This window comes from Convolutriloba macropyga, chromosome 11 (assembly GCF_964194025.1).
Source record: "Convolutriloba macropyga chromosome 11, txConMacr16.3, whole genome shotgun sequence".
NCBI lineage: Eukaryota > Metazoa > Xenacoelomorpha > Acoela > Convolutidae > Convolutriloba > Convolutriloba macropyga.
This window is the reverse complement of record NC_134478.1, coordinates 36395658-36409237: the sequence shown is the minus strand read 5'-3', so window position 1 is coordinate 36409237 and position 13580 is coordinate 36395658. Positions and strand designations below refer to the sequence as shown.

Here is a 13580-nt window from a genome sequence, read left to right as displayed (position 1 = left end):
GCTCAGAACCGTTTTCAAAGCAGCTCAATGAACTCAAGGTTGGAAGAACCGCCACAAATTAAGAGCAGCCATTAGTTACTTTTTCGCTTATTATCATAAAGCTAATACTTTTTGTGCGAAATTCTCAGTTTGGTCAATTATTATAGATAAGTAATTCTCCATTGCTGCACAATTTTGTTAATATCTCCCGAATTACTATGTCAAGTAGAACCCCACGGTCGCATCATGTTTGTTTCTTGTCAATGTCTACAGGTATTGTTTGAATTTATTTTTTAAGGACCTGAGTGCTAAAGCAATGGTAAAAGCTAGCTTTGCTCCCGAACATAATTATTAAGTTAATTTAATTCAAACACGAATCAGAGTCTGATCCAGAGTCTGAATCAGAGTCTGAATCAGAAAAATTTAGTCCGATTCAGAGTTTGATGCAGAGAATATCAGAGTAAAATGTGACATGAACAGATTAAGTACTGAATTGTTTCTGAAAACCTCCTGTTTCAGTACTGAATCACTCTGAAAGTTAGATAGATACAGGGACTGAAACAAAATATACACAGCGTTGTGGAGTTCCCGAAATAAACGGAAACCAGTTGGTTTGTGATACTAAATTTTGACCCGATTCCTTAGGTTTACCAAGTTATTTGGAACTTAATATCTTGAAATTTAATGATATAAATAACTCTCTTAATGTGTAGTGAATTTGGAATTGACAATGCAAACATTGATTTGTTTTATTAGAAGATTTAACAGTTTCTAATAAATTGTTAACTTGTTAAACTAAAAATTTAATTATATTTTGTTCTATTAGAAAAACATTTCAATGTTTAGATTAAGTATCCGTGTTGCTCACCAAAATTGTCTCTTAGCAATCATACAACGTCATAAATAATTCTTGGAAACCAGGCAAAGTCATATATGACTTGTATGAAATCTTGACTATCATACTAAGAATATAAAAAACTGATTGATGCTTTAAATAGAGCACAATAGATCAAACCAACACGTCTTACCATACTTTCATTCAAAAAGTGAACAAACGACAAAATGATGTCCTTGTTAACAAAAAGCATCTTGCTATAGTACATACTAAGTAATATATGGTCTTATGGAATCTTGACAACCATACTAAGATCATAAGTAAAAAAAAAGGCCAACTGTTAGAGAACATAGCTGGCAGATTGCCAGAAAATAGCCGCAATAGATTCTTAGATCGGCAGTCTGAAAATAAACAGTAAAAAAGACAGACCAAAAAAATTCGTCTTTTCATTGAGGGCTGATCTGTTATATTTTGATTAAAAATCTGTATAAGTTATTGCTGCCTCTATTAGCTGATCTCTAATAACCTTCATTTAGAGTGACACACACCCATTTGACCTTATCTCTTTGAATTAAAGTAAATAAAAGTCAATTTCAAAGTGAGGAAGTCATTATTGAGAGTGAGGTAAGTCAAGTGTGACCAAAAATTTAATCACGCGCATGAACAAAAAAAATTCGCTCCAATAAGAGCGAAAAATGACGTCACACATGCAATTCAGTTGAATTTGCATGAACGAATGAACAAAAAGTGGCTGTGACGTCATATGGTCGTAACAAAAATCATGACGACGAATAAAAAAAACATAGCAGGACAAGTCCTGAAATACAATTCCAAGAATTGAATGAAAAACTCTGACGCACTCTACCTGAACAGCAGATCAATTGAACAATTCCAGCCAGAACACAAAAATCACCAAAGAATTGAGAAACTAAAAGAATCAAAACTAAACAAAAACAAACTCATTGCTAAAACTCTTGAAGATTTTAAACCTGAGCAAAAAATTTTTTTTGCCTTTAAAAACACCTATTACAAAAATATGTTCAAGAACAATTTTTGTTTCTGAAATCGGTCCAGTATTGTATCTGCAAGACCTGAAAAATATTCATTGGACCTTGAAGATCGATTAACTCGAAAATGACTAAAAAATTAAAAGAAAAAGAAATCAATTGCAAATTATAAGAAATTGTTGCTGAAAATTGTGATATAAATATCTTTAGAATCATTTCTGTGTCTCTAGAGGCTATCCAGTAACCCAATTCCAAGCATTAAAAAAATCATTGGCTCATAGATCGATAGGCAATAATTTTTAGAAAAAATTTCAAACTTCAAAATAGAAATTCCTTCTATTAAAATGTTGAAAGCCATTCAATTTCCCCCTAGCAACTATTTAATAAAATACTGTCAAACCCTGGATGCGTTTACCTGGCAACTGAGGCAAGAAAAAAATAAAATACAAATGTTTTAAAAAAAAACTTGAAAAAAATTGCAAATTCTATCAAACAATTTCTAAAAGTCGAAAGGTTAAATTGTTGAAAACAAATCCATTGAAACTAAAAACCATGCAGTAACTTTTTATCAAAACGCGGAATAGGTTTTCTTGCACTTGAGAGTGGACGAATATCAAAAACTGACAAAAAATTTAGGAAACATTAAAAAAAATTGCAGTTCTTATCAAAAAAATGCTAAAATTCGAGACATTAAAAAGTTAAAAAAGCATTCCATTGCTACTAGAGACTATGCAGTTCCCTACTAACAAAACTTAAAACAGATTTCCTGGTCCCTGAAACTGGAAAAACTGACAAAATGGGAAAATTTTCAAAAACCTGAAAAAAATGCAAATTTGTTCAAAAAAATTGCTAAAATTTGTGATATTCAAAAGTTGAAACCTACTCCATGGCAACTAAAAATTTTTCAGTAACTTTTTATCCAACCTCTAATATGGGTTTCTTGACCCTGTGACTCAAACCACTTGAAGGATGACAATAAATATGTCAAAAAACATGAAAAATTTGCAACTTTTGTCAAAAAATGCTAAAATTCATGTCAAAAAGTTGAAAACCGTTCCATTACCACTAGAAACTGTGCAGTAACCTATCACCCAACCCTTTATCAAACCCTAGAGGAGTTTTTGTGACACCTAGGGCTAAAAAACTCAAAAAATGACAAAAATTTTCAAAAAACCTGAAAAAAATTAAAAAAAAATTAGTATCCTGTTGTGTGCTTGTGTTTGTAGTACCACGACATATAGCTCATAAAATGGTCATAACAAGCAATTTTGTCTCGCAAAAGGCCTTCATCAGCTTTTAAAAACTTCAACCTAAGACTAATCAAACAAAAATCTCAAAAAAATCACAAAAAAACATGAAAAAATGCACCATTTTGAACAGAAAAACTCCTAAAAATGACCTTTTAACCTTAAATTAAGGCCATCCGAGCAGCTGCACTACTATACGCACTTGAAGGACTACTAAAGCCCACTTTGGGCCTCTAATGAAACTTAATGCCCGCTGGGCTTTACCTGTTTATCCCGTTTCGAAAGATCAAAGTCATTGAAAAATGTGTGAACACATCTTAAAAAAAAAAACACAGCGCACCAATACAATTCAAATTCTTTGAATTGTAAAAAACCAAGAGAAGGCCAATAATAGCCCCAGCTATCGCTGTGCGGCTATTAAAAAAGAGCAAAATATATAGATGCAATTCTGAAGCCATTCTGAGGCCGTTCTGATATTGAAAATTCCTAAAAATGTTTTAAAACTTCATAAAACTGCCTCATTACAATTTTTGCGGTGTCATTCTTTACTCCTTGAAAAAAATTTTAATATATCGTCAGAATTGTTACCATTGTGCTATATAGATTATATTAACGTGTGAGCGGCCTCTAATTATTACCTATATTAGGGTTTTGACCAGAGAATGAATTAGAGTTAAACCAATAGGAGTCAGCTACAATCCACTTCAAATTCTTATTGTTTATGTATAAGAAAACCAACATTTAGGCTCAGTTGGAAAGCCGATGAAGGTCTGCATGGACTTTTATCAATGTCTGGCACTTTACACTAACCCACTTTAATGTACACAATTAAAACTGTCATATACAATATAGTGCAATAATGTTACCCTTCATATTGTCATCAGAGGTGACAGGAACCTTTTTGTTGTGTCTTTTTACCTATTAGAGCCTCTGTTTTTTTTCAACTCGCCTAAAGAGCGAACAGTTTTTCTTGCAGTTCGAGATATTAAGAGGTATCACGAAAAAACCATACACGATCTCTTAGTACTCATAGAAAAACCATATGTGCTTATTCGACGTTTTACCGAACGGCATTGTTTATGGTTTCTTTGTTTTAATACAACGATCATATATGATTTCATAAAAATCACAGAAAGTCATATATGAAAAAATGGAAATCTTATTAAGATCATACTAAGATATAGTCTATGATTTGTATGGTATCATATATGGTCTTAGTATGATTACTAAGAAGTGGCGACTCGGGTATTCTCAATAAAATGAATTTAACTGACCAATATGAATTAAACAGTATGAAAAAAGTAATATTCTATCAAGTAAAAAATATGAATGCTTTGATATTCTGACCTGATTCCTTCTTCACAAATCCTTGTGAGTATGCCGGAGGCTCAGTGTACACATTCTCATGTTCAGTCTCAGCAGACTCTGTTGTAGTCATGGCAGTCAAATGCACTCTGTACTCATCCTGAGAACTGCCCCCACTCTTGCTCTGTTTGGTCGCGTACCCAGTTCCCCCACCCCATCCCCCACCACCACCACTGCAATAGCCCATTCCACTTTGCTGAATTCCACCTATTCCACCTTGCCCTGAGGACGCTATAGGCTCTACATTTGACTGATGACCAACTCCTGAGCAAAAAAAATCATACGATCCGAATCTTTTTGGCCTTTTTTGTTTATCTAAAATTATCAGTTCAGTCACATATTTAGACCTCGGCTTATGAAAAACTCAAATACCCTTCTGTGGGGTTGGGGTGGGTGGTTGGGAGGGGCCTCTTCTGAGGGGTTTCCTGACTAAAATCACACTGTCGAGCTTTCTACTAAATTTGAGGAAAAGTCTGTTCATTGGTCGAGGAAGTTTGTTTTTCATGGGCTTGTGCGTCGGGAGTGATCTTTCACGTGCATGATAATTTCATAAATTGAGGTCTAAACATGTGGTGTGATGAGGTGATAAAAATAAGTTCAAGTCAAAAACTTTAAAATTCTAAGAGAAGAACTATACCACCCAAAAGTTAATAAAAGTAAGAAGAGACACTGATGAAGATCTTACCTAATGAAGTTAGGGGAACTCAGATTATTGAGAAGAATGACCATTTGCAAAAGTCGACATACGGAGCTCTTGAAATAATCACCGTCTGACATTATCATTTTAACTCAAAAACTGATTTCTTTTAACTTCATTAGGAAAGATCTTCATCAGTGTCTCTTCTTAATATTATCAACTTGTAAGGCATAATTTTTCTTGTAGATTTTTATAGTTTTTTCACACGCTAATTATCGCATCATCACACCCTACCTTTGAACCTCGACCTACCAAAACACCATGCTCGGGAAAAATGCCCGTGAAAAGATCATTCCCGCCGCAAAATTCCCATGAAAAGAATTTTCCTCGACCCATAAAAACATTAGTCCTCAACTTTAGTAGGAAATTCGACCTCGTGCTTTTGACTATGAAAACCCTCAGAAGAGTCCCCCTTCCCAATCACGTCCACCGACCCCACAGAAAACCCAACTGTAGCTTAAGCAATACCTAATGTGCGATCACAAAATATTCTGAATCAACCATATCATGAACATTGACTTTTAGTCCTAAAAATGTTTCAGTTGTTTCTGTATCGAAAGTACCAAAATTTCCAGTTGCGAGAATGTGGGCTCCAAATATGTTCTTCTGTGTGTATTAAATATAAATTATTTTCTTTTTTTGAAAGATTTAAAAACATACCCGGCAGATTGCCGGAAAATAGCCGCCGTTGATTCCAATAAGCACGATTGGGATTGAAAGAATAGAAGATATTGAAAAAAAAAGATTTTTGTACAAAAACATTTTTAAGTCCGATTTATTTTGATGGCATTTCGTAGTTGAAGATAACGTACTTCTGTTTCTTAGAGAGAGGCTACAGGGGCTACTATCAATACCAATAAGCATTAGAGATGGTAACTAAGACTTATAGTAACGACGTTCAAATAGCGGGCATCTAAAATTGGGCTTTATGGGTTTATCCCGTTTCTACTTCTGACTTCAATTTTTTATCCTGACTCTGTTCATTTTGAATTGCTTTGCTGAGCAACTGATGTTCAAAATCACTTTTAGCAGAATGAGAGAAGAGAGAAACTAGTCTAGAGAAGTCAAAAAGATATCACGCAAAATGTTGAAAAAGCGGCAAAATGAGGTAAAGCGAAAAATTTTTTTATTCGACGAAGTAAAAAAAAAATAGGAGCGCTATAATAGCCGGCTGAGAAGATGAGGCGGCTATTAAAAATGATTCTAAAACTTTTTTATCTGATGCTTGACTTTCAGTTTTCAACGCTCCACACTACAAAATTGGGTTTCAGGATTTAATGTTCGTGTCAATTTCAAGTCAATCATCGAATTTGTCTCAAGCTAAAGTCCAGCAGCAGCATATAGTTGAGCTGAGCTAAAGTTGACATGATCTGTAAAGTAGAGTAAAAGTGCTTTTTTACTTCGACGCCTCATCCTGGAAGCTCAAGTCTAGAAAAGCAAACATAACCGACCAACGTCGGGCCAATTGCTCTCAAACGACCGGCGAGCGGTTGGCTTCGTCAGTAGCTAGCCACGGTTTAGTGAGGCTAGCTTTAGTTTGATTCGACTCTGCAAATTTTAGTTTTCTAGCTTTGTTAGTAAGTAAATCAAATAAAAAACTGATATTTTAAAAATTTGGAACTGATATTTTGCAAAATTTAGAAAATAAGCTTCCATATTTCGCAGCTAAAATGTTCACAACTATTATTTTCTCTCTGGAGCCTCTCTCTCTTATGTCAAAAAATCCATCTGCAAGACTCGAAAATCTCCGTTCGTCAGTAATGATCGTTATTTTTGAAAAAAAGAAAAATTTATTCAAAAATATTGAAAACAATGATAATACTTTTCCGAAAATTGGAAAAGAAATAAAATTTATCGAAAATTGCTAAAGCTGCAGTCATTGAAATATTGATACACATTCCATTAACTCTAGAAACTATGCGACAGCTTATCATCAAAACTTGAAGGAGGTCTCTAGGACCCTGGTGCCGAAAAAATTGATACAAATTCAAAAAGATTCAAAAAAACTTGAAAAAAATTTGAAATATTTATAAAAATTGCTGACATTGAAATCTTGAAAAACAATTCATTGCATCTAGAAGCTATGCAGTAACTTATTATTAAACCCTAAATGAGGTTATGTGGCTCCTGAGGCTGGATAAACCCAGAAAGTGACAAAAAAAAATTCAGAAAACTTGAAAAAAGTTGCAAGTTGCAAGTTGCATAAAAAACTGCTAAAAATTATGATAATAAAAGTTGAAAACTAATCCTTGGCCAAAAAACCTTTTCCCGTAACTTATTATCAAACCGTAACCGAGATTTTCTGTTAGGCTGAAAAACTTGAATAATGACAATAAATGTCAAAAAAAAAGATGAAAAAATTGCAAGTTTTGTAAATAAAAAATCCTAAAATTCGTGGTGTTGAAATCTTGAAAATCTTTCCATTACATTTAGAAGCTATACAGTAATCTTTTGTCAAACCCTAGAGGAGGTTCCTTGGCTCTTGACGCTGGAAAAACCTTCAAACAAAATTTTTGAAAAAAATGCAAGTTTTATCAAAAAAATTGCTAAAATTTATCATATTAAAAAATTGAAAGCTATTCCATAGCCGATAAAATATCTTTTGAGTAACTAGTCATCAAACCCCTAGGGACGTTTTCTGCCCCCTGCGTCTGGGCAACAGCGCGGGGTGGGGGGTTGGGGGCAATAGTGGGGGAGGGGGGGGGGGGTCAACAGTGGGGGTGTCTTCAACCTCTAAGAACCGCCCTTCACACCATAAGTATAAGTCTCGAAAACAGTTTGAGCTGAAATAGGGTTGAAAGGTTTTAAGAGCACTTAATACCCGCTGAGTGCAACCTGTTTATACCGTTTTTGACGAAAGCGTCAGACGAAAGCGAAGTCAAAAGCGTCAGACGAAAAATTGGCCAAGCGAAAAATTGCATTAAAAAAGACCGACAGGACTATAATAATTGCTACAAACTTCGTTTTAGAGCAATTAACAATTTATTTAAGAACTGCAGGAAATATTTGTACCTTTCTCGCTGACAATGGTTTCAAACTTAGCCTTCTCTAGTCTATCGCTTCGACTGATATAAGACATGAATAGAATTTTAGTAAGAAATGAATTTGTCTGGACTTTAAGTGATGACCAAACAACTGTCCTGGTTGGTCATCTATTACCAAAAATGGTCATCGAAAACAACTTTCCTGGTTTTTGGCTGGACACTAAAACCTGTCCTGAAAATTGGCTAGACAATAAAAATGTCTTGTTTTTAATCTTCATCAAGTTTAAGGACATGTAGCGCACTTGCTTAACCATTGCGTAAGGTTCGAGAACGTCACGAGATCGAACTCAGATGTTGGTGGACCTTTTAAATTTGACTCATTTTTGTATATAATGGAATTTGGCTGAACTTATAAAAAGAATTAACCTCGATTATCTTCGACGGTGTTTTGTAATTCAAAATTTAAACCCCACTTGGAATTAACAGGTCTTTTCATAATTATTAGGTCTTTTCATAAAGGTCTAGACAAGGGTTCTGTTAGATTTAAAAAGCACAAAGAAATCGCCAGCATGCTAATTTATGAAGGATCAATTAGGCATTATGTTGAAATGGATACCAAGAGTTGATCCGAACGCAGTGCCGTGTACAGCAGCGGCAGCATTGAATCCCCCCATCATTGCAGACACGTCCCCACTTGTAGTAGTGCAGGATAGGGACTCCGGAATGTTAGCCAGATGTGAGTGGTGCGTTCCATGGGGGTTCTGTGAGTGTACATGGGAAGAATACAACTGTTGTCTCAGCACTTGACCACTTTGCGGACCATCCATCACATTCATGTCAATGCTGCAACAAAGAATTAAAAGTTGAGATTTAGTGACAACTATTTGGTCTCATTGCACCAACTGATCAGTGAAAGTATGATCATTGTTTTGATACCTTTGACAAATTTTTCTGGGAAGTGTGCCTTTCAAAATGGTCAATGAATCTGATGAAATTTTTAGGAAAAAAAACAATACATTGGTTGTGATAAAAAATGTTTTCAATGTTGCAACTTTGACTAGGAAGCTCGTTCATGTAAGCAGACTTTATTATGACGCTCGTCCATGTAATCAAAAACGCACTTTACCCCCCCCCCCCCCCCCCTGTGCGTTTTTAATTGTCTGATCATTAAAGCACACCTCGACCTGGGTGTTTACAAAACAAATCTGCCATTGATCGGTCACATTTTTTAGCATTGTTTGAGCAGAAATTGCGAATTCAAGGGAACATTAAAGGTACCAAAATAAACCTGATTTCAGAGACAAAATAATAGTATAAACTGTAAGTATAAGTAAAGTCCACTTATACAATTTAGTAAGTCACAAACCCCCCAAAGCTGAAACCAGCTGCAAACGTGAGTAGTTGAATTTCATCGAAGTTCACTACCGATGCTTTCTTGTAATAAGATGAAAATCGCAATTTGTTATCCGGACATTGTATATTGTATTCTGGGGTGCAGAACATTTGTAAATTAGTGGGGGGTTTTATTAAAAAGACATTAGATCGTTCACTATAGTGATATTGTATGATACTTGAAAGAACCCTTCTACATTATGACGAGAATTGTTCGTTCACTATCAATTGGAACCGTAATATTGGAGAACTGCTGTTGTCCAATACAGAACCCAGCAGCAAGTCTGGGTGGGCAAAGCAGAAACATAACCGACTAACGTCGGGTTCTCTCAGGTGGGCATCAAATGACATCATTAGAGGTCATTATATACCACTATAACCACTAATAAAAAATTAAGTAATAAAAAACGCACTAACTGGCGCAATTTATATTTGACTTTTAGCAGTGAGCTGTCACCACTTGAGTTCAGCTGTTGACAATTGTGAATGAGAGAGAAATTTAGACCAGGCAAAACGAAAAAGTCAAGGGCGTGAAAGTCACTCCAAAAGACAAAACAGTCGAGCCAAAATTTTGAATTAAAAAGGGCCAGCATATTTAAAATAATTGCTTCGTTCGCGAGCAATTAATTAATCAGATCAACTATAGTGCAACAGAGTTTCAGCAAATGGGAACTAGAAGCGTCAGTTTAGATCGGAAAGAGTTTTGCGATAAACAACTGTTTACTTACCCCGTGTTACTCATCTCACTCGTGAAGCTAAAAAGCAGAATATCATTAAGTCAATATTCAAAAAATGGTTAGTTCAACACAGCAAGCATAAGCTATTTTCAATCTTGTAACGTGTCTAGGAAAAAAACCCAAAGAAAAATTTAACTCGCGTTCTGATTCTAATTGTAAATAAAACCCAACGGAAAACAAACCCCGTTGAATAAAAACATATAAAATTTGAACTTCGGTGGTGATGATTTGTACCGTTGTGATCATATCAAGTCTTGTTAATATGGCAATGCCAGAGCCAGCGATGAATGAGCAAGTGCGCTATAGATACAGCTTTTTAATATTTTTGAAGTACACAGCTTTTTAAAGTACAGCTTTTTAAAGTGTGTAAATAAATATACAGCGTGTTACTTTTAAAGTGTGTTTTTTGCATGGGGTTTTATTATTCGTATTTTTGTACATAAATTTTTGTGGGTTTTTCCGTGTTTTTTTATTAGGTGTGTATTTCGTAAAATGAAAGCAAATCCGTTATCATTGAATAGTCTGGCATCCACAAACCCAAAAAAAAATTGTCAAAATGGGTTCTCTATTTAGTGTCCGATATTGCAGCTCCAATTAAACAATTGAAGACCCGAGTTTCTTCACATTCAGATATCTTCATGAGTTGATCAAACGGAGCACATCTTGAGAATAACTGTATTTATATAAGTTTATCAACTTATTTCTTTTTTATTCATCATTGTGTTATCAATAGCGTTATTTGTCAATTGTAGCCTATTGCCGCTTTTCAATGTAACTTCAATCCACCATCATCAAGAAATCCATATGACACTTTTGCGTAATTTTATTCCAAATTTCACAATTTTTCACTTTTAAAATCGGTCAATTAACTATCAAAAGGCTTCGTTATAGTTTCACATGTTTACTTGGATTGCTTTATTCTGATTACAGTTAAACGCAATTAATTGTTTAAATTATGGAATTTAGTTAATTTCTGTGGAGCAAAGTGGGGTATTTTAGTTATACCTTAAATTTGATATTTGCATTAGTTATACCTTTAAGTAGTTATCCCTTAAATTTGCCACGGGCTGCAAGCTTTGTAACCTATTTCCATTTTTGAATGTAACTAATTTCCGGCAAATTGGAAAAAACAATTTGTCGCAAAATTAGACTACCACCCCAGTGATTCTGAAACCTTATGGTGTAAGATCTGATAAGATGCCGATCAAAAGTCTTCATCGTGTAAGATCTTATCTGTTCTTACACAATAAAAATTCTGCCTCAAGTGAACTTTAAACTTGTAAGATCTGATAAGATACTTATCAGATCTTATATCATAATTCAATTTTTCTGAACTTTTATCTTAAATTTTATAAGTATCTTATAAGATTTTATAAGGTAATAATTCAATTTTGCTGAAATGTTATCTCATAAGATCTGATAAGTATCTTATCAGATCTTACACAATAAAAGTGCAAGTAAGTCAAATTTTTTTAAAATCGTGTCAAACCTGGTAAAACATGTTTTCATGATTTCAATATTGTCGTATAACGTAGTCAAGATTCTATGAAATTAAAAAATAATCGGTCAACTAACAAATTATGAAACAAAAAATGTTTGTTGAGTCTATTTTCGCCGCAGTTTTTTCTGAGTTCCAACTAGGTGCTATTTCTCAACTTAACAACTCAAAATAGTTTTGGTCTTTGAAAACAGTTTGCAGTCTAGTTTAATAAGCACCGCTTCAAAAAAAACCCCGGCTGCTCGAATAACTTTTTACGATATAAGTCTCAAAGACAATATAAGATAATATTCTCTTTGTTGCTCTGTCACTTAAGTGTTGCATGCTGTTGCTTTTTGGCTACTGCTTGAAAGCAACTCTGAACTGTGTTCAATTTCAAGAACATGCCATACTTAAAGAATTTTTATCGTATGAGACCTGCTAAAAATCTTATCAAAAAGATGAGTTATAGCTATCCAAATGTTTATCTTGCGAGATCTTAAAAAATCAGTATAAGTTGTTACACGATAAACGTTTCTTTTGTCAGGCAGAACTTTCATTCTGTAAAATCTTATAATGTAGAATTTTGTCAGACCTGATGAAAAAGTTTCGTTGTGTAAGACCTGATAAATTGTCTTACAAAGTCTTAGTCAGGCGACGCATAATCTTATAAGTATTTCTACGACATTTTTTAACGAAATTTGTAAGCTACTACACGATAAAATTTTTCAAATCTCTGGGGAAAGGAGTTAGCCTTGTCTCCGCAATTAAAGAAGAAAAAAATCCTCGAGTGCAAAAAAAGCCAATTTCTTGATAGGTGTTCCTCTGCGGTGTAATTAATGTGAATCATTGAGCTTACCTAGAAATGTCAGTTGGCATAGTCAATGAGTTTCCTCTCGTACCCTGATGGCCATGCTCTCCAGTCGCTAGCCGACCATGGTCAACACTCCCTGAAGCCAGATGCCTCAATTACCATGTTGAAGCCACTCGATCAAGCAGTTTTGTGATTTGATTGCTTGAATGGCTATTTTTCTATCTTTTTATTGGAAGTGTTTGATTATCAGCAAAAATTAACATTTTTCAGTTTTTTTCTAGTAAATGGTTGATTGGATCGTTTTTTAACAGCTTTTACGTAACTTAGTATACTACCCAGATCTAGACCTCGACTAATAAAAAAACTTTAGAAGTCTGGCGGGGAAATATTGACAATAATTAAACGGTCCAGCAACTTCTAAAATTCCTGTTAAGGTCTTTTCTCGAGACAAGGTAGAGTCTCTCCATAGCCAATTGGGTCGAGCACGGTCTTTTCATGGGTCCACCATTAGTCTTTTCACAACAAACAAAGTTGAGTAAAGGTCTTTTGATGGGTCCACCATTAGTTTTTCATAAGTCTGTTTTTTGAGAATTCGAAATTTTATTTTTTTCTGTTCCTGTACATACATAAGCAGCACTGGAACCAGACTAGACAGCTTTGCACGAGAGCAGTCCAACTTATGAGAAAGTTGGAAGAAGTGCCAAAGACAAGAATTTGGTCAACTCTTAAGATAAAGCAACTATGGCAGCTGGAGTATATTGCCGCATCAATTGGTTGAATGAAACCAGGCAGCCTATGTGTAATTGTCCCAATCCCAGTAGTCGTGACAAAAAAGTTGCGTTATCCAATTTGTTTCTCCTCCCAAATTATGAATTATCTTTGTTTAAAAAGAAGGGAGGTTGTTGAGGGATTTCTGGACCATCAGAATTGTGAAAATGAAATCGCATACATGCTGACTACATTATAAGCAGTAATGAACGAAAAAGTTGATCGTAAAATTTTCACCGCAAAGAAGCAGACTTATGGAAATGCTAATGATGAATGCA

At 34.6% G+C, this 13580-nt stretch overlaps 1 protein-coding gene across 1 annotated transcript in view; it reads right to left on the bottom strand.

Moving 5' to 3' along the window:
* LOC142349115 (uncharacterized) overlaps positions 1-13580 on the bottom strand; it is a 630633-nt gene that overhangs the window by 577238 nt on the left and 39815 nt on the right. Inside the window, exons 3-6 of the mRNA XM_075400527.1 lie at positions 12580-12670; positions 10235-10261; positions 8731-8957; positions 4416-4697 (exon numbers count right to left, since the gene is read on the bottom strand). Coding sequence (XP_075256642.1) covers positions 4416-4697; positions 8731-8957; positions 10235-10261; positions 12580-12670 — 627 coding nt within the window. The remainder of the gene's footprint in view (positions 1-4415; positions 4698-8730; positions 8958-10234; positions 10262-12579; positions 12671-13580) is intronic.